General features: G+C 42.9%; 1 protein-coding gene across 3 annotated transcripts in view; it reads right to left on the bottom strand.

Moving 5' to 3' along the window:
• Positions 1–22,086, bottom strand: part of pls3 (plastin 3 (T isoform)) — a 153,540-nt gene that overhangs the window by 9,399 nt on the left and 122,055 nt on the right. For all 3 annotated transcript variants that reach the window (XM_068047794.1, XM_068047795.1, XM_068047796.1), the window contains exons 10-11: positions 20,970–21,165; positions 16,816–16,894 (exon numbers count right to left, since the gene is read on the bottom strand). In XM_068047794.1, the coding sequence (XP_067903895.1) occupies positions 16,816–16,894; positions 20,970–21,165 (275 nt within the window). The remainder of the gene's footprint in view (positions 1–16,815; positions 16,895–20,969; positions 21,166–22,086) is intronic.

Below are 22,086 nucleotides of genomic sequence, written 5' to 3'. Positions count from 1 at the left end.
GTGTTTTGAAGGGCTTTTTCAAGTGAATTTAGAAACTTATGTAACAGCTGTGGATAAGAAATTCTGTTAGTGTTGATGCGCGGGCGGCCCTTCTGCTTGGAGTGATGCAGCTTCTTTGGTTTGAGTCTAACGTTGTTGCACACCAGGGAGTGCGTGTGATTTGAACGCTGTTTAAAGAGGCTCGCCTTGTAGCGATGAGGTCCAGCTGGTGCCAACGACGTGATCTTGGGTGCCTGCAAGAAACCTGATGACAGGGTTTAGTATGAAAGAACGGGTTGCTGATGCGGAGGTTGTGATAGGTACACAACTCCAGCAGTCTCTGTCCATTCTCATTCATCCTTCCAACGCCATAGCACCCAAGGCAGGAGGGCCATGAGTCATGGTCGGCCCCAACCCTGGGGTTAAAGTCCCCCAGCAGGAACAAATTTTCAGTATTGGGAATGTGACGAATGATATTATGGAGTTCCTCATAGAACTGGTCTTTAACTTCAGGTGGGGAGCAGAGTGTTGGAGCATAGACACTGCGTAGGTTTACTGGACCAGAGGCGGTGAGCTGTCGGATGGACAGTATGCGTTCCGAGCCATTTGAAAGTGGCTCTATCATGCTGAGCAAAGAGTTTCTGATGGCGAAGCCCACTCCATGCTGTCTTGGTTCTTCAGGATCCTTCCCCTGCCAGAAGATGATGTAGTCTTGCTCGCTTAGAGATCCGCTCGCAGGGAGGCGTGTCTCCTGAAGTGTCCACTTTCAGTCTACTGAGCTCGTTGTTAATGACGGCGGTCTTCCGAGAATTGTTGATTTGTGTAAGGATAACCGGATTATTCTCATCTTAAACCCATCAAGAGACACTACTGAATTGAATGGTTTCCTCTGAAACAAAGAAGGTATGAAGTAGCCATATCCTAGGCCATTGTCGATCACTACAGCGAAGAAAATACCTGTCTTCCAGCAGAGGCAAGATGTAACACATCTTTACCTTAAAAGGCAGCAGAGAGAGAATGAGCGAGACAGATCCAAGAAGCTTTTCCAGCTAACAAGATGGGAGGAATCCAGCAAGCTAGAAGGGATATGCCCTGCTGTAGAATCCTACATCTACACATTTTACACCAGTGAATTAGAAGTAATCCATTGTCTTCAACTGAACTTTCAACCAAGAGAAATTTACAAATATCTCAGGCCTACAACCAACACCAGCTTGACTTCCGAGAGAATTCAACAGGTTTACCATTAACCTCACCACCACCCCCCGCAAAACCTACCCCCACTTAAACCCACTTACCTCATTATCTGTCTCTTGTTTGTGCGTTTGTGCGCAAATTAAGTGAGTGAGTGGATGTGGTTTCGATAATTTTGGGTTAAGGCATATTGATCAATAAATAATTGATTTTCCATTTTAAACTACAAGAAAACCTGTCGCTGTCTGTTTATTTGACAAATAAAACACAATGGGGTTAAACCCGAATACCAAAACACACTTGCTGCAGTCAGGTGGGAGTTGAACAGTGGGAACCACCCAAAATCTGAAATAAAAACAAGAAATGCTGGAAATACTCAGCAGGTCTGGCAACATCTGTGGAGAGACAAGCAGAGTTAACATTTCGGGTCAGTGACCCTTCTTCGGAACTGACCCTTCCGAAGAAGGGTCACTGACCCGAAACGTTAACTCTGCTTCTCTTTCCACAGATGCTGCCAGACCTGCTGAGTATTTCCAACATTTCTTGTTTTTATTTCTTTTATAAGCAGGCTATTTTGTAACCGTTACAGTTACACTCGAGCTGGTCCAAAGTCTCAGCTACAAGAGGCCACCTCTAGTTTTATATTTGCTTGGCTTAGTTCAAATTGGGGGACTTGATTTCTGAGCTATGCTATTTTCAGGAGGCCAAAAGCCTGAATTACATTACCCATCATACATCAATGCACTACCCATTCAGCAGACTTAGGGCTGGACTATATTAGCTCGTTGCACATCGCGGCAGTGTGCTTTGAAGTCGGCAGCCTTCTGAAACAGAAACTCCCATGATATTTCACGCGGAGGCTCATTTAAAAGGAGGCGGCGGAGCAGCCACCTCTGATGATGTAAAGGGGGCAGCCTGTCCGGCCCCAGCAATGGCATCCGGCACCACTGCACAGGCAACAGCGCCATTTTTAAAGGGCTTCAAGCCGTGAGCAAAAATTTGAATTTTTAAAGAGAAAAGATTGTTAATTGTTTAAAAATATTTCAAAAGCTAGAGGCCCTTTCCCAACACCCCCAGCCACAATGGTTGTTTTATAGGCCAATATGACAAACAATAAATTTATTCCCACCTCGAACTTCTCCCCAACCTCGTCACAGTTGCCCTTCAACCCCTTCCCACCATCCCCACAGCCAATAAAAACGAAAAGGTTTTCCCTGCTCCCCCCACTGCCCTGATAATTTTAGTCCTCCCCCCTCCCCACCAGTGTCCCGTCCCGGAACTCCACACGCAAGTTGCGACTGGTGGCCGTAAAATCTGTGTGGGATGGCTGCCGGGACAAGTTAAGTTAATTAGCATCTTAATTAATTTTAATATTTAAATGAAGACCCCGGGGGGGGGGGGGGGGGGGGCGCACCGAGGCCTCACCACAGCCGGGTAAAAGGTGGCAGGGCCTTCTCTGCGTTGGGAGTCGTGGTGGGCTGCTCTTGCAAGTATTTTAGAATCATAGAAATCATAGAAAGTTTAAGGCACGGAAAGAGGCTATTTGGCCCATCATGTCTGTGCTGGCCGAAAGCGATCCACTTATTCTAATCTCACTTTCCAGCATTTGGTCCGCAGCCCTGCGGTTTACAGCACTTGAGCTGCATATCCAGACTCCTTTTAAATGAGTCTCTCTGCCTCAACTACCCTTTAAGGCAGTGAGTTCCAGACTATCACCACTCTCTGGGTGAAAACATTTTTCCTCATCTCCCCTTTAATTTTTCTACCAATCACTTTAAATCTATGCCCCATTGTCACTGACCTCTCTGTTAAGGTGAATAGACCCTTCACCCCCACTCTATCTTGGCCCTTCAAAATTTTGTACATTTCCATCAGATCTCCCCCCAGCCTTCTGTATTCCAAGGAGAACAACCCTATCCTATCTTTCCTCATAGCTGCATTTTTCCAGTCCTGGCAACATCCTCATACATCTCCTCTGTACCCTCTCCAGTGCAATTACATCCTTTCTGTAAATGAGGTGACCAGAACTGCACACAGTACTCAAGTTGTGGCCTTAGCAATGAGTTATACAGTTCCAGCATAACCTTCCTACTCTTACATTCTATACCTCAGCTAATAGAGGAAAGGATTCCATATGCCTTCTTAACCACCTTATCGACCTGTCCTGCTACCTTCAGGGATCTGTGGACATTCACTCCAAGGTCCCTTACTTCCTCTACACTTCTCAGTATTTTCCTATTAATCATGTATTCCTTTGCCTTGTTTGTCCTCCCCAAATGCATCATCTCACACTTCTCTGGTTTGAAATCCATTTCCCACTTTTCTGCCGCCCATCTACCAGACCATCAAATATCTTCCTACAGCTATCCTCCTCGCTATCTACCACACGGTCAATCTGTGTGTTGTCCACAAACTTCTTGATCATGCCTCCTACATTTACATCCAAATCATCAATATATGGCACAAAAAGCAGGGGATCCAGTACTGAGCTCTGTGGAACACCACTTGAACACGACTGGAAACAGCCCTCCAGTCGTTAAAACAGCCATCAACAATTCCTCTTTATTTCCTGCCACTGAGCCAATTTTGTATCCACCTTGCTGTATTTCCCTGGATCCCATGGGATTTTATTTTTTTAATCAGTCTGCCATGTGGGACCTTGTCAAAAGCCTTGCTAACGTCCATGTAGACCACATCAACTGCACTACCCACATCTATCTTCCTTGTTACTTCTTCAACAAATTCGATCAAGTTGGTCAAACAAGATCTTCCCTTAACAAATCCATGCTGACTCTTCTTGATTAACCTGTGCCTTTCTAAGTGACAGTTTATCCTGTCTCTCAGAATAGATTCCAATAATTTGCCCGTTACTGAGGTTAGACTGACTGGCCTATAATCATTCGGTCTATCCTTTGTTCCCTTTTTAAGCAGAGGTACAACGTTAGCAATTCTCCAATCCTCCAGCACCACAACAGTATCCAGTGAGGACTGGAAAATGCTGGTCAGACCCTCTGCTATTCCCTCTTTTGCTTCTTTTAACAGCCTAGGATACATTTCATCCAGCCCTGGTGATTTATCAACTTTCAAGGATGCTAATCCCATTAATACTTCCTCTCTCCCCATGTTTATCACATCCAATACTTCACACTTGTCCTCCTTAACTACAATATCTGCATCGTTCCCCTCTTTTGTGAAGACCGATGCAAAGTATTCATTAAGAACCATACCAAAATATCTTCCACTCCTACACATAGGTTACCTTTTTGTTCTTTTATGGGCCCTACTCTTTCCTCAGTTATCCTCTTACTTTAATGTATTGATAAAACATCTTTGCATTCACCTTGATTTTGCTTGCCAATATTCTTTCATGCCCTCTCTTTGCTTTCCTAATTTCATTTTTGATTTCACCCCTCCACTTTCTTTACCCCTCTCGGCTTTCTGTAGTATTGAGTTCTCTGTGTCGGACATATGCTTTCCTTTTCTGCCTTATCTTACCCAGTAGGCTCCTTGACATCCATGGGGCTCTTGATTTGACCGCCTCACCCTTTTTCTTTGTGGGAACATGTTTACCCTGAACCCCTTGAATCTCCCCTTTGAATGCCTCCCACTGTTCTTACACTGATTTCCCTTCAAGTAGCTGTTTCCAGTCCACTTTCGCTAAATCACTGCTCAGTTTAGTAAAATTGGCCTTGCCCCAATTGAGAACTCTAACTCATGCCCTGTCATTTTCCATAATTATGTTAAAACTGACTGAATTATGATCACTATCACCAAAATGCTCTCCCACTGCCACCCCTTCCACCTGTCCATCTTCATTTCTTAAAAATAAGTGTAAAACTGCACCCTCTCTTGATGGACTTGCTGCATACTGGGAAAAAAAGTTCTCCTGAATGCAACTCAAGAATTCTGCTTCCTGAATTCCTTTCACACTAAAACTATCTCAGTTAATATTGGGGTAATTAAAATCCACTACCAATACTGCCCTATGGTTCTTGCACTTCAGAGATTTGCGTACATACCTGCTCTTCTAACTCTCTGACTGTTTGGGGGTCTATAGTACACTCCCAGCAGTGTGATTGCCCCTTTATTGCTCCTTAGCTCAATCCATATGGCCTCATTTGATGAACCTTTCAACATATCATCCCTCCTCACAGCTGTAATAGTTTCCTTGACCAAAATTGCCACTCCCCTCTCCTTTCTTATCCTCCTCCCTATTGTGTTTGAACACCCTGTAACCAGGAACGTTGAACTGCCATTCCTGTCCCTCCTTAAGCCATGTTTCGGTAATAGCTGTGATATCATACTGTCACGCGTCTACTTGTACCCTCAGCTCATCTGCTTTATTGGCTATACTCCTTGCATTGAAATAGATACTCTTGAGGACGGCCAAACTCTTTGTTTTAAATTTCCTAACCCTTGTTCCCTCTGTCTTCGAGACTCATCCACTAATTTTCTGCCTGCCATTTTAATTTCTGATTTTGTCCCAGCTGAGTCTACCCGCAGGTCCCCAACCCCCAGCCAAACTAGTTTAAACCCTCCCCAACAACGCTAGCAAAACGTCCCGCAAAGAACTCAGTCCCGGTTCTGTTCAGGTACAACCCATCCGGCCTGTACAGGTCCCATCTCTCCCAGAGCCGGTTCCAATGTCCTAGGAATCTGAAACCCTCCAGTCTGCACCATCTTTCCAGCCATGCATTCATCTGTCTTATCCTTCTATTTCTATACTCACTTGCTCCTGGCACTGGGAGTAATCCAGAGATTACTACTTTTGAGGTCCTGCTTGCTAATTTCTTCCCTAGCTCCCTAAATTCTGACTGCAGGACCACATCCCTCTTTCTATCTATGTCGTTGGTTCCGATGTGGACCACGACTGCTGGTTGTTCACCCTCCCCCTTCAGGATGCTCTGCCGCCACACAGTGCCATCCTTGACCCTGACACCAGGGAAGCAACACACCATCCTGGATTCACTTCTGCAGCCACAGAAACGCATGTATGTTCCCCTGATTATTGAATCACCTATCACTATGGCTCTTCCAGTCTTCCCTGTACCCCCCCCCCCCCCCTGCAGCTGAGCCACCCGTGGTGCCATGGACTTGGCTCTGGCTGCACTCCCCGGGTGAAGCAACACTTTCCTCAGTATTCAGAACTGAACACCTGTTGGAGAGTGAGATGCACACAGGGGTCTCCTGCACTACCTGCCTGATTCTTTTTGACTATCTGGTCATCACTCATTCCCTCTCTCCCTGCATACTGTTAAGCTGTGCGATGAACACATTTATAAATGTGCAATCCACATAGCTCTCATCCTGATGAATGCACCACAATGTTGCCAGCTGCCACGCAAGTTCCAAAACCCAGAGCTCAAGCTGCTTTAATTGACGATACTTCCTGCACAAATGGTTCTCCAGGATACGGGAAGCATCCTGGAGCTCCCACATAGCACAGGAGGTGCACTCTCGCGGTTGAAGCAACCCTGCCATTCCTTTATTAGCTGACCCTTTGCCACTACTTAAAAAAAACCTTACCAATACTACAACACCTTAGAATTAATAAAAAATTACTAGTACTGATAAATCGTACTAAAAATCAATCATTCATTAAAGTAAGCCTTACTCAAAAAAAACCGCTATTCACTTGTTCCTTATTATTAAGCTATTTACACACACACCCGCACAGTAGTGTACTAACCCAACTATTTACTGGTACTCCCTACCAGCAGTTACTCGCCAACCAACAACCTTGCAGCTTTCCTGTGACGTCACTGTTCACTTTGTTTCCAAACTCCAGCGCGCCTGGATTCTTGTTCCGGAAGGTAAGTGCTCTAGGCCGCGAACCTCATGTTCTATTTATCCGCTCCCCGCTGCGTGTTCTTCCCGCCGTCTGCTCCTCTCCTCTGATTACCCAGCGGGGGCCCCCCCCCCAACCACGAACCCCGACTTTGAGGGGCTGGTAAAATTCAGCCCTTAGTATCTGAACTACATTTACGTTATAGATCAAAAAAGATTCTAGCTTTGCATCAGCCCAGCATAACTTGTATACTAATAGGACTGAACTTTGTTAACAGGACATCATATTGAACCTTAGGCAAGATTGTAATGGCTTTTCCAATGCTAGTATTTAAAATGCACCTTAACTGAATGCTCATGTCTCAAACAGTCCAATCATGGATGAATCTGAAACATCGTTTCAATAAGGACAGAACTGTCAAGGGCTGAGGGGAAATGTGACACTTTACTTCTTAAAATGCAACTCCAAAACACAAAGAATAGTTTTCGCTCACTGCAGCATTTATTTCAGCTTGTTGATTGCAATGCAAAAAAAAAGTACCTTTAACTGAAAATTGAGGTTTGCCTGTCACAGTAGCACGAAGTCCAACTCGACAGAGTACTGCTGTGACAGAGTATGTAACTGGGGATTTTGGCAAGTGAGGGATTTGGCGCAGTGAGGAGAGAGATGCTGTTCTAGTCTTTTACAAAAGAAGTAGTGGTCTGAGTGAGGGAGCAGGAGACAGATAACTGGCAGCAGCAACGGCAGCTGATAAATCAGAGCGGGGTAAGAAAGGACCTTCCACGGCGTTTTCCAGAAAAAGCAGGGAGTGCCATCAGAGGATAGCTGGTAGGTGATTGGTTGGAGATTTTTAAAGGGTTTTTCTCCTCTCTAATCTAGGGTAGTTGTTTAAACTACCATTGGGAAACTAAAATGTATTGTATTAAATTTACAGCTTAGATTAATTAGTAGAATCCGAAACTGGTGTAAGTATAAGAGTAACTGAGTAAAAGTACTAGCAAAGAGCAGAACTAGAGCCATTTTAATTAAAATTAGTAGTTTTTACAATGTATTAACTAGATTATAAAAGAGGAATTAGATATTTTTCTTAGACCATGGATGGGCAGCTAAGACTTGTTGCTTGCAATTCCTGCACCATGTGGGAACTTCAGAGGACTTCACCTCTTGGGAAACCACGGTTGTGGGAATGTCTCCAGCTGCTTGAGCAAAAGCTCAGGATTTTCAAGCTTGAGGGGCAACTGCAGTCACTTCGGAGCGTTAGGGAGGATGAGTTTCCTGGATTGTATGTTTCAGGAGGTGGTCATCCCAAAGGCAGAGAGAGTTCAGAATAGTAGATGAGTGGCCATCCAGAAGAGTAGGAAGAGGGAGTAAGTACAAGAGTCTTTGGGGTGTCTGCCACTCTCAAACTCAGCATTGGAGACTGCTGGGAGTGATGACACCTTGAAGGAGTGCAATCCAGACCATGGCGCCAATGGGTAAGGGACTGTACATGAGGGAACAGCAAAGAGTAGAAATGCAGTTGTTATAAGAGATTCCATAGTTAGGGGGAAAGACCGGCATCACTGAGTCCTTTATGGTGTGTTGCCTCCTTGGTGCCAGGATAAAGGAAATCACAGATCGGGTGCAGAATATTCTGCAGATAGGAGTGAGCCAGATACACATCAGTACCAATGACAGAGACAGCAGGTATTGAGGTCCTACAGTCAGATTTTCAAGAGCGAGGGAGGAAGTTGAAAAGTAGGACCTCGAAAGTTATAATCTATGGATTACTCCCAGCGCCACCAGCTAGCAAGAGTAGAAATAGGAAGGTAGGGAGAATCAATGCATGGCCCGAGACATGGTGCAGGAGGGAGGATTTCAGATTCTTGGGTCATTGGGATCAGTTCTGGGGCAGGAGAAACCTACTCAAAAGGGATGGGTTGTACCTCATCAGGACTGAGACCAATTTGCTCACAGGGAAGTTGATTAGTGTGGTTAGGGAGGATTTAAACTAAATTGGCAGGGGGATAGGCACCAGCATATACAAGTAGAAAAGAGGAATAAGGTGCATAAAGGAGTGAGAGTGTTGGATAGTACTAGAGAAGGAAGTGGCACCATATTAGATAGGAGCATATTAAGGAGGACTATGAGGAATACAAAGACAGGTGTAAAATGCATGTATGTAAACGCACAACGCGTGGTGAATAAGGCTGGTGAGATCCAGGCACAAATAGCTGTGTACCAATATGATATAGTGGCAATAACAGAAACGTGGCTTAAAATGGTGAGGACTGGGCGCTTGAACATTCAAGGATACAAAGTATTCAGAAAAGGTACAGAAGGAAAAAATGGAGGTGGGGTGGCAATACTGATTAGGGAGGACATTGCAGTGTTGTAGGGGGAAAAGACAGAATCTATTTGGTTAGGGTTGAGAAGCAAAAAGGATATCATGTTACTGTGAGTATTCTATAGGCATCCAAATAGTCAAGGAGAGATAGAGGAGCAAATTGGCAGGGAGATGACAGATATGCAACAACTATAGCATGGTGATATTGGGGAACTTTAATTAGCAAATATCGATCAGGATAATGTTAGAGTAAAGGGAAAGGAGGGGAGGAATTTCTGAAAAGTGTTCAGGAGAACTTCCTTGCCCAGTATGTTCTCAGTCCAACTAGGAAGGAGGCATTACTGGATCTGCTGCTGGGGAATGAGGCAGGCCAAGTGGGACCATGTGTCTGTGGGGGAACACTTGGGTCAGACTGATCCTTGTATCATAAGGTTTAGATCAGCATTGGAGAAAAGCAAGTACCAGTCTAAAGTAGAACTTCTAAATTGGAAAAAGGGCTAACTGCAATGGGATGAGGGGGAATCTAGCCTGGATAAAATGAAAAAAAAAAAATCGAGAGAAAAAGCTGTAATGGAGCAATGGGGCAATCTACAAGGAGATGTTTCAGGTACAGGCTAGGTGCATTCCAATAAGGGCAAAAGGTAAGGGAACAAAAACTAGGGCTCCTTGGATGACAGGGGATATAGAGAATATGATGAAATAAAAAAAGATGGTGCATGATGCACGTCAGGTAAGTTCTTCAAATGAGAGCCAGGCCAACTACAATAAGTTGAGAGGCGAAGTGAAGAGAATATGAGAATAGAAGGGCAGTTAACTAAAAGGGAACCCAAAAATCTTGTACCGGCATATAAATAGTAAGTGGGTAGTATCACGCCATTGCGCTTTGTTAAATGATAATTTTCTTCCATCCACTGACTGGAGATCTGAATTTACATTTTTTTTGAAAAAGAAATTTAAAAAGCAACAGATAAAGCATGACTTTGCTAGCAGCTTAAAATGCCATCTAATTTGCAACACTGTATCCTACATTGCAAGGCCTGTGAGGTGCAGACAAAATGTCTGCTCATCCCAGCAAGAACCAAGACCCTGGAAGTTTAAGGGAAATACCTGTTTTTTAAAGAAAAGAAACACTGCTATCATGTTTGAATCACTGGGTGACTGTCATGTAACAAGCCCATCCCCATCTGTGGTTTAAAGCCGGTGTTTCTCTGCCGCAGCAAGGAGAAGCTTCTGGACTCTGACACATGCAAACCAAAGTGGCGGGGTGGGGGGGGGGGGGGGGGAGGGGGGGGGGGGGTCCCTCTCTCTCTCCATTTCAGATTACAAGCTTCGAACTCTGCCTGTTGACTAATCACCTTTGCATACTCTGCCTACAATCAGAAACCCCATTGGAAGAAATCATCCACATCACTGTCTCCAAGAGACCCACTGAACCAGTCACCTAACTCATCAAACTAAAAGCCCCAGGACCACCGAATTCAACTAGAAGCCAGCCCAATCACCAAACCCCACAGACTGTATTACCCCTTTTTCTATGGACTCTAACTCAACCAATCTACCCTACCCACTCTGTAACCCATTTGTATGTGTATAAACCTTGTGTGTGTGTGTGTGTGTGTGTGTGTGTGTGTGTGCGTGTGTGTGCGTGCGTGTGCGAGAGAGAGAGAGAAAATTGGCAAGTAGTTTATTATTTTCATTAGTTCGGTTTAGGTACAATAAAGTTAACTTCCTTCTTTGTTAAACTCAAGAAAACCAGTCCGATTGATTACATACTTGCTATGATCATAACAAGAACCAAACACGTATTGAATTGGCCAGTACATCTACTTAAAGAAAGAATTAAACCTGTTGTGGTCAACAGTAACAGTAGCAGTGACCGTAACAGTAGTAAGAGGTGGAGTGGGTCCTATTAGAGATGAAGAGGGTGAGGCACAAACAAGGCTAGAATACTTAATGAGTACTTTGTATCAGTGTTCACTAAGAAAGAGGATGCTGACAAAATATCGGGAGAAGCCGAGATGGTAGAGGTAACGGATGGGTTGAAAATTGATGTGCAGCATGTACTGGAAATGTTGGGTATGAATAGAGTGGATAAACCGCCTGGTCCAGATGGGTTGCATCCCAAGTTACTAAAGGAAGTGGGTGTGGAGATAGAGGAAGGACTTCCCATAATATCCCAAACTTTGTTAGATATGGGGAAGATGCCAGAGGACTGAGAGTGGCAAATGTGGCATCCTTTGTCAAGGGTGTAAGGATATTCCTAATAACTACAGGCCAGTCAGTTTAACATCTGTGGTGGGTAAGGTTTTAGAAACAATAATCAGGGGGGAGTAAAAACAACAGGCACTTGGAGATGTTTGAGTTGAGTAAGGAGAGGCAACACAGATTTGTAAAAGGCAGATCGTGTTCGACTAATATAATTGATTTTTTTTTGATGAAGTAACAGGGCGAAGATTGATGTAACCAACATAAAAGGTTGTTTACCAAAATTGAGGCTTATGGAATAGGAGGGTCAGTGTCAGCTTGGATAAAAAATTGGTTTAAGGACAGCAAACAGCGAGTCATGGTAAATAGTTGTTTTTCAGACTGGAGGATGGTAGATGGTGGTGTTCCCCAAGGTTTAGGGCTAGGACCACTCCTTTATTGATATACATAAATCACTTGGATATTGAAAATAGGGTAAAATTTCAAAATGTTCCCATGATACCAAACTTGGAGGTGTGGAGTGAGAATGCTACCAATCAACTGTAACAAAACTAGCAGAATGAGCAAATGGGTGGCAGATGGAGTTTCATACAAAGTGGAGAGAGGAGATGCATTTTGACAAAAGGGATAGGGAGTGGCAATATAGACGAAATGGTACAGTTCTAAAGAATGCACAGGATCAGAGGGACCTGGGGATTCATGCGCATAGATCTTTAAAGCTAACAGGACATATTGAGAGTGTAGTTAGCAAAACATATGGTATCTTGGGCTTCATAAATAGAGGTATTGAGTATAAAAGCAGGTAAGTTATGCTGAACATTTATAAAGCTCTGGTTAGGCCATAACTGGAGCAATGCATCCAGTTCTGGTCCCCACACTTTAGGAAGGATGCAAGGGTCCTCAAGTGGGTGCAAAGGAGATTTACCAGAATGGTTCCAGGGATGAGGGAAATTAGCTACAAGGTTAGATTGGAGGAACAAAGGAGCAGGAGGAGTAGGCCATTCAGCCCATCGATCCTGCTACACCAATTAGATCATGGCTGATCATCTACCTCAATGCCATTTTCCCACACTATCCCCATATTCCTTGATCTCATTAGCAACCAGGTATCTATCAATTTCTGTCTTGAACATGCTCAATGATTGAGCTTCCACAGCCCTCTGAGGTAGAGAATTCCACAGATTCACCACACTGAGTGAAGAAATTCCTCCTCATCTCTGTGTTAAATGGCCTGTCCCTTATTCCGAGACTATGTCCCCTGCTTCTAGGCTCATCAGCCAGGGGAAACATCCTATCTAGATCCACCATCACACCCTGTAAGAATTTTGCAAGTTTCAATGAGATCACCTCTCATTCTTCAAAACTATAGAGAATACAGGCCCAGTATCCTCGATCTCTCCTAGGACAATCCCGCCATCTAGGAATTAGTCTGGTGAACCTCCATTGCACTCCCTCTATGGAGACCAGAACTGCACATGATACTCCAGGTGCAGTCTCACCAAAGCTCTATACAATTGCTGCAAGACTTCTCTACTCCTGTGCTCAAAAGCCCTTGTGATGAAGACCAACAAGCCACTTTCCTTCTGAATTGCTTGCTGCACCTGCATGCTAGCTTTTAGTGACACACGAACAAGGGCACCCAGGTCCCTTTGGACAGCAACACTTCCAAACCTCTCACCACTTAATAAATACTCTGTCTTTCAGGTTTTCCTACCAAAGTGGATAACTTCACAATATATTCCATGTTCTTGCCCATTCACTTAGCCTGTCCAAGTCCCCTTGAAGCCTCCTTGCATCCTCCTCACTAAACCCACCATTTTTTGAGCTCCCCCCTTAGTGAATCCTTGTTCACTAACTTCCAATGATAAGGCAAAGAAACTACCAAACAGGTTTTCTTAGGTTTAAAGAAAAAAGGCTGAACTTTATTAAACTTAAACTCTAATTCGGTTAATGCCTACGGATATGCGACACGCACACGCTAGCAGGCATACGCGATACACGTGCAGAGAGAGACAGAAGAGAGAATAAAGTGGAAAGGTTTGAGGCAATATCTGAAGATGGTTTTGGTTACTCTTCGAGCTCACTGTAGAGTGCTTGACTGTAGGTAGGTCTTGCTTTTTGTTGGGGCCCAGTATTCTTAAACCTTGTTCGATGTAGGAGACTTTACTCTCTTACGGTTCATGTGTCCTCAGTGGGTCCAGAGGCTTGTGAGAAAGAGATGGGAGCAGACAGGAGAGGTTTTCTCACTCCAGGAGCAAACAGTCTTTCTCAGTTCAAAAAACCCTGCACCAGCCAGTTAGTCATGTGACCAGCTGGTTTAACCAGTCCTGGCTTTTGTGGATTGTTTCACCTTAGTAGTCTCTGGAATGCTCTTCTTTACACCTCCAATGTCTGGTGATCAAAATCCATCATGGGTTGATTGCGTCAGGGAATGGTCCTTTTGTCTCCACAAGCACTGTCTGTTAGCATGCAAATGTTTTTCAGCTAAGTGTCTGGCAGCCCTTGTAACAGGCCTTCTCTTCTCAGCAAATTTAAAATCACTGTTCATATCACAAAATTAATATGCCTCATTCTTGGCAGGTGGGGGCTGATGAAACTTCATTCCCACCTAGTTTTGTGTCATCAGCATATCTGGAAATATTGCATTTGGTCTCACCATCCAAATCACTTATATAGATTGTGAACAGCCGTGGCCCCAGCAATGATCCTTGTGGTACCCCACTAGCAACAGCCTGCCATCCTGAGAATGACCCATTTATTCCTACTCTCTTTTCTTTCCGTTAACCAATTCTCAATCCATACCAGGGGCTCTAATTTTGTTTACCAACCTCCTGGGTGGGACCTTATCAAAAGCCTTCTGCAAACCCAAATACACCACATTCACTGGTTCTCCTTTATCTATGCTACAAATAACATTCTCAAAAAACTCCAACAGATTTTTCAAACATGATTTCCCTTTCATAAATCCATGTTGACTCTACCCAATCATATCATGATTTTCTAAGTGTCTAGTTATCACATCCTTTGTAATAGATTCTAACATTTTCCCTACCACGGACGTCAAACTAGCAGGTCTGTCATTCTCTATTTTCTCTCTCCCTCCTTTCTTAAATAGTGGGCTTCTATTTGCTACTTTCCAGTCTGCAGGAGCCTTTCTAGAATCTGTAGAATTTTGAAAGATAACCACCAATGCATCCACTATCCCTATAGCCACCTCCTTCAACTCTCTGGGATGTAGCTCATTTGGTCCAGCGGATTTATTAACCTGCAATCCAGTTAATTTTTTGAATACTAACTCTTTATTAATACTAATTTCTTTCAGTTCCTCATTTTTATAAGTCCTTTGGTTCTCTAGTATTTCTGGGAGATTTTCTGTATCTGCCTCCATGAAGCCAGACACAAAGTAATTGTTTGGTTTTTCTCATTTCCCGATTCTCCATTATAAATTCTCCTATCTCCGCCTGTGTTGGGACCCACATTTGTCCTTGCTAATCTTTTCCCTTTCACATACGTAAAGAAGCTTTTATAGTCCACCTTTATGTTTCGCACTAGCTTGCATTCATATTCTCTTTTCCCTTTCTTTATCAGTTTCTTGGTCATCTTTTGCTAGATTCTAAATTGCTCCCAATCCTCGAGCTTACCAATTTTTCTGGCAACCTTATAAGCCACTTCCTTTGATCTAATGCAATCTTTAACTTCTTTTGTTAGCCACGGTTGATTCATCTTTCCTGTTGGGTTTTTGTGTCTTAGAGGAATATATATTTGTTGTAGACCATGCAATACTCTTTTAAATACTAGCCATTGCCTGTCTACTGTAAAATCTTTTTGTGTATTTTCCCAATCCACCATAGCTCACTTGCCCCTCATACCTTCATAGTTTCCTTTGTTCAGATTTAAGACCCTAGTTTCAGAATGAGCTATATCACTTTCAAACTTACTTCAAAATTCTATCATATTATGGTCACTATTTCCCAAAGGTCCTTTACAGCAAGGTTACTAATTAGCCCTTTCTCATTACATAATACTAAATCTAAAATAGCCTGATCCTTCGTTGGTTCTTCAACATGCTACTCCAGAAACTCATCTAGTACACACTCCAGGAATTTATCCTCCCACAGCATTAGTGATTAGGTTTACCCAGTCTATATGTAAATTAATGTCACCCAATATTACTGTATTACCCATGTTACATGCACCTCCAATTTCCTGATTAATACCATGCCCAACACTACCACTATTGTTTGGTGGCCTATAAACAACTCCCACCAATAAACAGCTTCCCCTTGCTGTTCCTTAGATCCACCAAAATTGATTCTACATCTTGATCCTGGAGAAGCTGGTGTTGTTCTCCTTGGAGCAAAGGAGATTGAAGATTTGATAGAGGTGAACAAGATTCTGACAGTTTTGGATAGGGTAGATAAAGAAAAGCTATTCCCATTAGCTGATGATACAAGGACTAGGTGACACAGATTTCAAGTTTTGGGCAAGAGATGCAGGGGGTACATGGTGAAGAACTTTTTTTTTTATAAACACAGTGACTGGCAACAACCTGGAACTCGTTGCCTAGGAGGGCGGTGGAAGCAGAGATGATGAATGATTTCAATAGGCAATTGGATGGACACTAGAGGGAAATAAACTTACTGGGCTGCATGGATACAGCCAGGTTATAGGACTGATTGGATTGCTCTATAGAGAGCTGGCATGAACTTGATTGGCTGAATGGCTTCCTTCTGTGCCATTATAACTCTCTTACTCTGACATATCAGATGCCACACATGGTGAAACAAGCAAATTTTATTCACATTTCTTCCAAAAAAAATTAAGTCTCTGTTGTTCTTTTTCTGACCGTCGCAAGAAGCTGAGTATTTGCTAATCCACAGAGGTACCACTCCAGTGCATGAGGTGACCCTCGAATTGACCTCAGATCAGTCCAAAAGCAATTAGTCTCTATTGCCCTCTAATGAGAAGCAATGCTGGGGAGAGGTTGGGGGTAGAGGACTCTGACTAGCCAGCAGCAGCACAGAATATCTTTTGATCCTCCTGCCCCACCGAAAGGAGTTTATTTCCTGGCTGCTTCCTGAGCAGGCTGGCCTGGTCTCAAAAAGGCCCTGGGCAAAATGTGTGGAATCAGAGTAGGAATGGGGCAGTACGTTCATCACTCCAATTTTAGTATTACTGTTCCCGCTCGGCAGAGTTAAAATTGATCCCATTCACTCTGATTTTAACTCTTGTAATTGATAGTTGAACCCAACCATTAAACCAAAACTACATTAGTCATCTCTTCATTTTTGGACAATTCTACGGTGAAAATATTTGCACTTACCTGTACAGATGGTTCACTGCTGGATTTACACCTTGTGAGTTCATCCAGTTACGGAAGGTTCTTTCTTCACGAGTTTCACCTGAAATACAAAAAGGTGTACGTCTTTTAGGTAAAGAAAAATGTTGCCAAGAAATTCATCATTTCCATTTGAGCAATACTAAGATAACATTCCCCATGACCACCCCCAGCACCATTTGTGGAAATTTTAATGTAACTGTATGCTTGAAGAAATACAATGAAGCCTTCAAGTTTCTTACTAGTAGACCTCCTGTGGCAGGATTAGTCTGGAAGCAGTCACAATGTTCCTCTGCTAAAATGGAATAATCCCTTTAAAGCTGCTCCTCATGCACTTGCTGTGTGGAAATTAGTTTTAAAAAAAGCAAACGCAGGTCATCGTAGCTGCTTCTTAAACTCTTGTGGTCAAATACAGGGTAATGGTAAACATCTGGCCCAGAATGATCCAGCAAGAAATGCCTGTTTTTTGCTGTTTGTTTTAAAATTAAAAAAAATGTATTTATAACTTTCTATGTGGTTCTGTGAACTTGGTTGAACATGTTGCAGAATATTGAGTGCAGATCAGATGTAAAGTTTTTAGATAATAGATAAGAACAAATGCTTATCAACTGGACCACTGATCAATTTTCCTTCCTCCAACATATTAGGCACCTCCATGCCACAACCTGATTTTTCAAGTTTTGACATACACTCAGACCTTTCACAATTCTCCACAATCTAGCTGATAAAATTTCATTTTTGTTTCCAGAATGTGGACAATGTCAAGAAAACTGCATTTTTTTTTTTACCCACCCTAGGTGCTCGGCGAAGAGTGGTGGGCCTTCTACTTGAAGCGTTGTAACCCTTGCAAAGATTGCACTCAGATTCATATTAGGTTAACTTGTTCAAGGAACATACCAATCAAGGGGCAGCAACATAAAAGTGTCCGTGATTTGAAGATGATGCCTTTTCCCTGACATTGCCACTTGTTGTTCTCGGTGATAAAAGTCATAAAGCCTAGAGATGCTATCAAGGACATCAATCTTACAGCCAGTTGTAATAGACTATGGTCAGTGTTCATGTGGCTGGTCCAGTTAGGCTTCTGGTCAATGTTGTCCTCCAAAATGTTGATGGTGGGGGCCTTGGCAATTGTGGAGACCTGAAGGTCAGTGGTGATGTGGTTGGGCTTTTTTTTTTATTGTTGCAGATGATCAATGTTTGGCACTTGCATAGCGGAAATGCTACTTGCCATTTCTCAAACCAAGCCAAAATGTTGTCCAAATCCTGCTGTAGGCCAGAATGAGCTTCTTCATTAACAGAGAAGTTAATGTCAAATTGTGAACAAACAGCCCCACTCCTAACCTTATGGTTGAGGAAGGCTCATTACTGAAGCATCTGAAGTTGGTTGGGCTGAGGACATTTTTAAGGAACACTTCCAGCTATATCCTGGGGCTGTAATGACTGGCCTCTGACAACTACAACCATTTTCTTTTGTTTCAGCTATGGCCCTTGCCATTGGGGGCTGTTCTCATTAGCCTTGGTTTTATTATGGCTGTTTAATGCCATATTCAGTCAAATGTTGCCTTGATGTCAAGGACACTCAATTTCACCTCCACCTCTGGCTTTCAGCTCTCGGGTTTATGTTTGGATCAATGCTGCGACTTGTAGGTATCTGAACGTGACTGGAGATATTCTTCCTCCCTTTGAGGAAGCAGCTGCTACTACTCAAGGGATCTCCTGACAATACGGCAAGTGACTGGAAACTTGCTTTGAACCTTCCGGCGTAAATCCAGACAAACAATGTTAACTCTCCCAGTGGGAAATTGAAAGGCTTGGAATTGGCCACCCATTTACATCATGCCTGACTTTATTGCCCACTGATTTCAAAGGAAAATAAAATTGGGTCGAATGTAAAACAGATGAACCATCCAAATCTGTCCATTTTCCACTGGCTGGTTAGGTTCAAACTATTCCTCAAATTCCACTATTTTTGAGGCACTGGGGTAACAAATTTATCTAAGTTATGACTCAACAGCCTTAAAATTACCTTGTATACAGAGAATCACGGAATTGTTACAGCAGGAGGCCATTAAGCCCATCATATCTGTACCAGCTCTCCAAATGAACAATTCACTTAGTGCCATTCCCCTGCCTTCTCTCCATAACCCTGCACATTCTTCTTTTTCAGAAAGCAGTCTAATTCCCTTTTGAATGTCTCGATTGAACCTGCCTATACCACACGCTCAGGCAGCGCATTCCAGACCTGAACCACTCACTGTGTGAAAAAGTTATTCCTAATGTCACTTTTGCTTCTCTTACCCATTAACTTAAATCTGTGCCCTCTCGTTCTTGATCCGTTCACAAGTGGGAACAGTTTCTCTCTATCTGCTCTGTCCAGACCCCTCATGATTTTGGAAACCTCTATCAAATCACATCTCAGCCTTCTCTTCTCCAAGGAAAACAGTCCTAACATCTCTAATCTACCTTCATAACTGAAATTCCTCATCCCTAGAACCATTCTCATGAATCTTTTCTGTACTCTCTCCGATGCCCTTACATCTTTCTTAAAGTGCGGCACCCAAAACTGGGCACAATACTCTAACGGAGGCCGAGCTCGTGTCTTATATAAGTTTAACATAACCTCCTTCCTATACCCCTATTAATAAAGCCCACGATACTGTATGCTTGGTTAACCTCTCTCTCAACCTGTCCTACCACCTTCAATAACTTATGCACATATACCCCAGGTCCCTCTGCTCTTGCACTCCCTTTAGAATTGTACCCTTTATTTTATATTGGCTTTCCATGTTCTTCCTACCAAAATAAATCCCATCACATTTCTCCGCATTGAACTTCATCTGCCATTTGTGCACCCATTCCACCAACTTGTCTATGTCCTTTTGAAGTTCTACACTATCCTAACAGTTCACAACTGTTCCAAGTTTTGTATCATCTGCAAATTTTGAAATTGTGCCCTGTACACCAAGGTCTAAATCATTAATATATCAGGAAGAGCAAGGGTCCCAACACTGACCTCTGGGGAACTCCACTACAAACCTTCCTCCAGCCCAAAAACCATCCATTAATCACTACTCTCTTGTTTCCTGTTACTTAGCCAATTTCTTATCCAGGTTGCTACTGTCCCTTTTATTCCATGAGCTATAATTTTGCTCACAAGTCTGTTGTGTGGAACTGTATCAAATGCCTTTTGAAAGTCCATGTACACCACATCAACAGCATTGCCCTCATCAACCCTCTCTGTTCATTCCTCAAAAAACTCCAACAAGTTAGTTAAAGATGATTTTCCCTGAAGAAATCTGTGCTGACTTTCCTTAATTAACTCACATTTGTCCAAGTGACTATTCATTTGATCCCGAATTATTGTTTCTAGAAGTTTCACCACTAACGAAGTTAAACTGACTGGTCTGTAGTTGCTGGGGTTATCTTTACATCTTTTTTTGAACAAGGGTGTAACATTTGCAATTCTCTAGTCCTCTGGCACCACGCCTGAGTAGGGAAAACTGGAAAATTATGGCCAGTGCCTCCGCAATTTCCACTCTTACTTCCTTCAATATCTCTGGATGCATCTCATCGGGCCCTGGTGCTTTGTTAACTTTAAGTATAGACAGCTTATCTAATACCTCCTCCTTACCAATTTTAAATCTTTCTAGTGTCTGGATTACCTCCTCTTTCACCATTGCCTGGGTAGCATCTTCTTCCATGGTAAAGACAGCTGCTAAGTATTCATTTAATACCTCAGCTACTCCCCTTGCCTCCATGAGTAAATTCCCCTTTTATTCCCTAATTGGCCCTACTCCACCTTTTACCACCCTTTTATTATTTATGCACCTATAGAAGACTTTGGGATTCCCTTTTATGTTAGCTGCCAGTCTCTTTTCATACTCTCTGTGCTTCTCTTAATTGCCTTTTCACTTCCCCTCTGAACCTTCTATGTCCAGCCTGGTTCTCCATTGTATTATCTACCTGACATCTGTCATAAGCACACTTTTCCTTCTTCATCTTCATCTCTATCTCTGTAGAATAATCAAAATTCCCATAATTTTTTAAAAAAAATTAATAATCTCCCGAGGTCTCAGAGATGTCAACACTGAGTTCATTCATTTTCTAGAAATGCACGAAATTCATCTTTGTAGTTTTACCTTCCAGCAGACTCCAATCGATGTCTTGATCTACAGGCTTCTTAAGTGCTGGATATTTGTTGAACAGATTCGCTACAAAGGCCAAGTTCAGTTTAGGGTTCCCTTGGACAACATCTGCTGGGGTGACAAACTGTCTGCAGCCCAGTTTGTCTGCCTCCTGCAACATGTGCTCAGCCCGCTTCAGGTCATCTTTCTCCTACAGGAATTAAAACAGCAACGTAAGTAACAATAGTGAGTCTTCCACATATCAGTATTTATCATTTATCAATCTGATAATCTTAAAATAACACATTAGGACCACCTTCAAAGTTTATATATTTTTTCTGTGGCATTACTCATTAGTTTAGGCTGTTGAAAAGGATGGGTGATGCATATTGCCATGGAAAAGACTTGGAGTGAAGTATATAACAGTTTGTCCCAGAAAGAGTAAAGTGCATTTGAATGATCCCTGGGAAATAAGTAAATAGCATTTCTGTTATTTAATAAATTTAGATAAATAACTTGGGTCACTTTACAGATGCAAAGTAAGAAATCTCATACTAATTAGGCGCAGGAGTAGGTCACTCGGCCCCTTAAGCCTAATCCGCCATTCAATAAGATCATGGCTGATCTGATTGCAACCTCGACTCCACATTCCCGCCTACCCCCAATAACCTTTCACTCCATTGCTTATCAAGAATCTAGCTACCTCTCGCCTTAAAATATTTAAAGACTCTGCATCCATTGCCCTTTGAGGAAAAGATTTCCAAAGACTCACGGGTCTCAGAGAAAAAATTTCTCTGCATCTGTCTTGAATGGGTGACCCCTTATTTTTTTTTTTTTTTAAAGACAGTGACCCCTAGTTCTAGATTCTCCCACAAGGGGAAAATGTCCTTTCCACATCCACCCTGTCAAGACCCCTCAGGATCTTTTATGCTTCAGTCAAGTCACCTCTTACTCTTCTAAACTCCAGTGGATACAGGCCTAGCCTGTCCGACCTTTCCTTATAAGAAAACTTGCCCATTCCAGGTATTAGTTGAGTAAACCTTCTCTGAACTGCTTCCAACGCATTTACATCCTTCTTTAAATAAGGAGACCAATACTGTACACAATACTCCAGATGTGGTCTCACCAATGC

Source organism: Heterodontus francisci, chromosome 15, assembly GCF_036365525.1.
Source record: "Heterodontus francisci isolate sHetFra1 chromosome 15, sHetFra1.hap1, whole genome shotgun sequence".
Classification (NCBI taxonomy): domain Eukaryota; kingdom Metazoa; phylum Chordata; class Chondrichthyes; order Heterodontiformes; family Heterodontidae; genus Heterodontus; species Heterodontus francisci.
The sequence above is the reverse complement of the archived record's forward strand: the minus strand, read 5'-3'. Positions and strand labels throughout refer to the sequence as shown.